The sequence below is a fragment of the Rhamphochromis longiceps genome, linkage group LG11 (genome assembly GCF_057381845.1).
Source record: "Rhamphochromis longiceps isolate RC_006_pf linkage group LG11, R_longiceps_female_GT1.1, whole genome shotgun sequence".
NCBI classification, from domain to species: Eukaryota; Metazoa; Chordata; class Actinopteri; order Cichliformes; family Cichlidae; genus Rhamphochromis; species Rhamphochromis longiceps.
In genome coordinates, this window is record NC_140567.1 from 38,730,609 (window position 1) to 38,737,044 (window position 6,436).

The following is a 6,436-nucleotide window of genomic DNA, read 5'->3' on the forward strand; positions in this document are numbered from 1 at the left end:
CTTGTTGTTGAATTGTGCTATACAAATAAACTTGCCTTGCCTTTAATTACCAAATGATTTCAGGTTTTTACAGGAAACTTGAGGAAATAAAGTCTGAAACAACTGATGAATAAAGATGCACATCATCTGCAAACTTAATATTTGTTGAAATTTGCTCATTAATGTTGTTGTTGGACATTAAATCCATTTAACAGTAAAGTTACTGAAGTCTTTAAATTGTTAGCCTGACAATAAAGAACATTTAGAGTTTAAAGGTGTAAAGATGTGAATCGTTTTGGACGTTTCTGTACTGGGAACAAATAAAAGACACCAGCGTCCAGTTTGTCACAGCAAAACAGATTTATTGATGTGTCACTGAGTCCATGATTGACTGGAATAATCATTTTTACAATAAAACTGGTGCATAGATGATTCTGACCAATCAGACTGCAGATTCAACAGTTCAACATGCAAACTCTGCTGACTTCAAACCGGTAAATAATATAAAGCATCAGGATGACGAGGTTACCTGTAAACTTACATTCAGCTCGGTTTAAGACTCCTTAAAGAATAAAATCACACTTGAATTTACATCTTCAGTTATTATAGAAAAGTATTCTATCAGCAGCTGATCGTTTATCCCAGAAACCGTAATCTAAGAGCAAACAGTAAATACGAGTTAGCATCACTCTGCTGAAGCTTCTGCAGAGCCGATTATTACAAACACACGAAGCTCAAACACTTTAAATAGTGACAAATAACAGCTCACTCTCCTCAGATTACAATCAAACAGGAAACCAGTGATGCTGCATACTGGTTCCCAACGATCGTAACATTTCCCAGTCAGATCAGCAGGAACATCCTCTGCAAAGTGAAACTTTCTTAAATGCTTAGTTACACATTTGCTTCGGTTTTCAGGACTAAGATGCTGCTGGTTGCTGTTCAGGTGTCTCACCAAGCAGAGCGTGAGACCCTCAGACTAAACTAGAGTACATGTTTTTCTTCTACAGAGCCATAAAATGTGACTGGCAGCTACAGCATGCTTATACGTGAACAGGATGTGTAGTGAAACTAACGACAGTGCAGAGCTGCAGAGCTCCTGTCCTATATGGGGAAGAGCTCCGGCTCCTTGTAGCAGATATAATGAGCATCCATGCAGCAGTCGTCGTCGCTCCACTCAAAGCCCGTGCCGTTTCCCAGACTCATGATGGTGCACTGGCCTTCCTCCACCCCACCGGGCTCGCCGTCACCCCAGGTGGTGCTGTTGACGCTGTCCCCGTTCACCCAGAACCACTCCCCGTTCAGCGAGCTGCGCCGCATGCCGATCCACACCTCTTGTACAGTGTTGTTAGTTAAAGACCTGTTCTGGTAAAGTTTGCCATAGATCTGTTTCTGGAGGTCGGCGCTTGACAGGCAGAGCAGCTCTAGTTTGCGATCAGCGCAGGTTTTAAAAGATTCACGCCAGTCGCTGGGTTGTTCTTCCAAGTCCAGAACCTCGGGGGTCACGGCGCAGCCCCTGAAATCTGTTCGGGAAGAAGAAGAAGAAAAGGCTGAAATCAGAGGTTTCACAAGACTAAACATTAAAGCAAACGTCCGAGGCGTAAAGTTTAGGGTGCAGTCGTTCACATTTATTGGAAGGAAGCAGCTAAAGAGTCGACGCTTGCTTTTTCCCTGGGCTCCTGTTTGCTCTCATCGGGTTCTTTCTTTAAATCTGTTCTAGTTTGTATTTCAGTTGTTGTTGTTATCGCAGCTCCATCACTGCTCTGTGCGTCTGACGTTTGTGTTTCCATTCTTGAGTCCCATTTTTCCCACTTATATAAATCAAAGTTTAGCTTCAAAGGTAAACATTTCTGGATTCTTTATTTATTTCTGCTTTATTTTGCTGATCATGGCTCACATGTGTGAGCTGCAGCGGCGATCGTGGCTCAAGAGTTGGCAGTTTGGAAGGTTGCCGGTTCGAGCCCGGCTCGGACAGTCTTGGTCGTTGTGTCCTTGAGCAAGACACTTCACCCGTTGCCTACTGGTGGTGGTCAGAGGGCCCGGTGGCGCCAGTGTCCGGCAGCCTCGCCTCTGTCAGTGCGCCCCAGGGCGGCTGTGGCTACAATGTAGCTGCCATCACCAGTGTGTGACTGTGTGGATGATTGTGTAAAGTGCTTTGGGGTCCTTAGGGACTAGTAAAGCGCTTTACAAATGCAGGCCATTTTCACCATTTATCCTTCTAGTTCAGGCCTCACAACCGTGAGGAACACTCCTGTCCAGACGAAGATCGCCGACAGGCTCCACGGGGAGGGTGGAGTCAGGCTGGCTGTACTGACAGTGCAGCATATTAATGGAAGGTAAACGGGAATGACGCCTGCAGCTCTACAAAACGTGGGAGATCTTCCTGTGGAGTGCACCGAGGCTGGTGTCCAAGCATCAGGAGCCACCTCACGCTCCTACTATCAAAGCACTCCTGAACCCACGACAGCATCAGAGACATCTTATCTGGACTAAAGAGGGAAAGAACGGGACTGTTGCTCTGTCCAAGTTCTCTTGGAAATGAAAGGCAGCATCAGGCTCCCGGACTCTTGACGAGCAGACACTTAGATGCTTGAGTCTGCGGTCGGTGATGATTCGGGGCCGTGTGCCATCTGCTGACGAACTTTAAGGACTTAGCACCCGCCCACAGCTCACCTGACCTGACACCCCACAGCAAATCAGTGGGAGAGGCCAAACATCTGACACACCAATCCAAGCTGAAGGCCTGTAAGCAGCTGTGCTTCAGTGAGACCTCAGCAGGACAAGCTGAGCGCTCAGGTGAGCACGCTTCAGAGGCTGGACGTTTCTGTACTGAGAGTCCTGCGACTGATCTCGTCTGATTTTAATGACGTAAGCATCACAATAAAAAGTCTGCATTAAATTACAAACCAAACTTTTTTCATGATCTTTGTTTTTTTAGATGCACGGGTACATATGACGTGTCCTGCACACAGTGGATATTATCACTAACTGTGGAAATCAGCAGCAGTTCCTCACCTGGGCTTGAACTGACGACAGGTGCCTGGTTCCCAAACAAAGTGCTTCCATTGTTCCCGCTAAAGTAGACGGCCATTTTGGAGGAAGTGTGCCAGATGACAGTTTCACCCAAACTCAGAGGAACTTGTATCGAGCTGTAATTAGTCCCCTCCAGTTTCGTCCAGTCTGCACTTGATATGTGGTTATTTCCAACACGAACCCCGTCGGTGACGTTACTGCTGACCACGATCACGGCGTAGTTCTTGGAGATCGTGGATAATGCTGTGACCACAAAGCAGCAGGCAAAGTTTGCTGTTGGGATCAGAGGGAGAAGTAATCCCGGCCGGTAGAGGATGGCTGTGCCGGCTACATCATACGTCGGTGAGCTTGAGGCGTAGGGCGTGACGCTGGTGGAATCGTTCTGTGCCAAAAGTACCATCGTCTCTCCCGCGGCATCCTGGGCCAGAAATGGAGGAACTAAGTACTTCAGCGTCCTGCCTGGGGCTGGCGGCAGAATGGTGTACAGCAGCCCGCAGCTGCAGTAGCGCTGGACGGCGCAGGGGTGGCCAAAGAGGACGGCCACTGGCTTTTCAGCCGTCACGTTTTTAAACCCTGCACTCTCATTCAACCAGATCTGAGCAACCTGGCCTGACTGGAGGGAAACTTCTTGCGTCTTTAATCCTCCGACGTTCACGTTGTTTTGCTGCTGAACACCGTTGACGATGATGATTCTGAACGGGCCTCGCTCCGTCACCATCTGCACAACTAAGTCCTGATAATTGTTTGTGCCGGGAATTGTGGGTATTGGTGGGATGAGGTACGTTGTGCCGAGTTTGTCTGTAGGTATGACGACAGCAGTCTGCAGACTGTCTTCTTTACGGCTGATGGCTTGAACGGTGATATCTTTGTTGCTGTCAATGGTCAGAGTTTTGTTGGAGATGTTTTGCTTCCCGAGTTCCAGCTTTGCATTCGCGATGAATTTCCAAACAACTCCAGCGTCCAGGACCCGTGGCTCAGACTTGTCGTACTCTTGAACTCGGACTGTTGTCCCGTTTCTCAAAGCAGTGATTATGACCATGTTTGTGGGCGGGCTGGGGTAGTAGCTGGCGATGTTCTCCGGAAACACAACGATAAAGTTTTGGCCAACGGTGTCGTAAGGCACAGGGCCCGTGGACTCTGGTGAAAGAAAACACAGCAGCTGTCTAATGAGGAAGAAACAGAACCGTCTTTGTCCTTCCTTTCTACCACATTTTCAGGAATTCTGGTGAAAATTATTCCAAATAAAAAGAGAATTCTGGATGATTCAGCAGAAATATTCTGAAAATCAAAAACCCTGCCTGATTTAAATTTGGCTTGATCTATCCCAGCATCCTCCTCTGTCACACCAACCCTCTGCATCACCTCTTTCCTCCTGCCTGCAGCTCCATCTTTATCCTCCACCCTCAAACCACCTCGTCCCTCTGACTCATTTCTGATCCTGTCCTTCCCGCTCATGAACATCGAGCCCGTGTCTTTGTCATCGTGCTACGACGTTTGTGTCCATGCATCACAGCAGGTCTCACTGACTCACAGAATAAACTGTGCAGGTGATCGAGTGGGTAAATGTAAATGACATCAAGAACATGTAAAAACACGGACAAAAGATCACAGATTGCAGACTGTATATTAAAGATGGCCGTGGCCGGCCTTTGACACCTTTTGGCCATCACCATTTTTGTTTTTAAACCACAGCTGATTATCATATTGAACAGCAGCTAAGCTTGAAAACTTCAGTCAGGTGATCATTTCTATAGCAACAAGCAGACTACAGACTGAACACACCCATCGCCGCCTCAGAGGAAGTGTCCATGCCCCTGAAACAGAGCCCTTCACTTCATTGGCTGGTTTGAGAGCAGGTGGGTGGAGCTTCTGTTTATTTTCATAAAGACCAAAGAGCAGAAAAGCTGAAGGCTAACAGGGATGACGTTACACTGACACCCTGCTTTTAAGCCGTGTTGAAGCTCGAGCGACACGTTTAAGCCGAGCACAGAAACTCAGGTACACTCGATCAGCTGAGCAGGAATAGAAAAGCCCCCCCTCTGTTGTTATGAAGACGCAGCATCTGCAGCCCTTTTCCCCTTTATCTGCCCGGGTTGACTGCTTTTCCTTTGCAACCCACCACGACCGTGTGTACATGCTTGTCGTCATAGAAACATGTCTGCGACGTCATTATTATGTGACACAAACACTACAGCAAAGGTGGAGGTCGAAGCGAACGTAAGCCCGCCGCTCGGTCTGTGGCTTTCCTCACACTCGTTGTTTGTTAGCCATTTCCTTCGTTCCCGAGTTTCATAAATGGCGGTTTTGATTTTGGTGAACGAGATGCTACCGACCAGCCAATCGGTGGCGTGCAGTCTGACGACGTCACATTTTAGTGCGTGTTTGGATGGCTTGGAGCCCCGGCTGAGCAGGTGCTGAAATAGTACCGGGTACTATGACCTAATGGGAAACCCTGGAAACCGGGGCGAGTGGATCCGAGGAGGTACTAATGTAGGGGTGGGCAACTCCAGGCCCCGAGGGCCGGTGTCCCTGCAGGTTTTAGATGTGTCCATGAACCAACACAGCTGATTTAAACGGCTAAATTAGCTCCTCAACATGTCTTCAGTTCTCCAGAGGCTGGTAGTGAACTAATCATGTGATTCAGGTGTGTTGACCCAAGGTGAGATCTAAAACCTGCAGGACCCCGGCCCTCGGGGCCTGGGATTGCCCACCCCTGTACTAATGGAAAAGGAGCTTATGTTTCACATCGGGCTGTAAACGTGTTTATTTCTGATGCTCATGTTAACGGTGGCATCTACGCTGAAGCCTCTGGTGGACAGAAGGGGAACTGCAGGTTCACAGTTGGATTATCAGTGTTTCAGATCAAACTGTAAGCATGCAGATTATACTGGAGAATAAAATGATGGGTTCCAACGAGCTGCAGTTTGTTAGTAAAGATGGGTTAATGACAATAATGTCAAGATTAAATGTCAGTAATGAATGTTCGGTTTGAGTTTTGAATTCTTATTATAATTTGGATCCTAAAGCTCTTTTGCAGTGAGCAGGTGGGAGGAGTGATACTCTTCATACAGTCTGTAATATTTCACATGTAGCATCTATGACCCCAAACTGCAGGTGACCCAAAAGAAGCCCAGGTGTGCTGATCGTCGCGTTTACCTGAGCTCCTCGCTCCCAGCAGCAGCAGGAGGACCAAAGGATACATGATGGAGGAAAAACACCAACGTCTCCCTGCGACGTACAAAGACACGTAAAGAAACAAAGGATCACATGAGGTTAATGTCCTGCTGCTGCTTAACTTTGAGTTCAAAATCATCTGAGATATGACGTCACATTTACCTCAGTTTATCATCAAATTACAGAAGTGGCTTTGTGTGCGTTTGATATGAAGCTTCTGTCGACACAAAGGAAAAATATCAGGAAACAC

At 47.4% G+C, this 6,436-nt stretch overlaps 1 protein-coding gene across 1 annotated transcript; it reads right to left on the bottom strand.

Annotated features, from left to right (window-relative positions):
• Positions 1-451: 451 nt before the first annotated feature.
• On the bottom strand, positions 452-6,214 carry LOC146660011 (uncharacterized). Its single transcript, XM_085421944.1, has 3 exons — positions 6,169-6,214; positions 2,995-4,149; positions 452-1,502 (listed from the first exon to the last, which is right to left on the bottom strand). The coding sequence occupies exons 1-3, from the start codon at positions 6,212-6,214 to the stop codon at positions 1,084-1,086; spliced, it is 1,620 nt and encodes a 539-aa protein (XP_085278070.1). The 3' UTR covers positions 452-1,083.
• Positions 6,215-6,436: the final 222 nt, after the last annotated feature.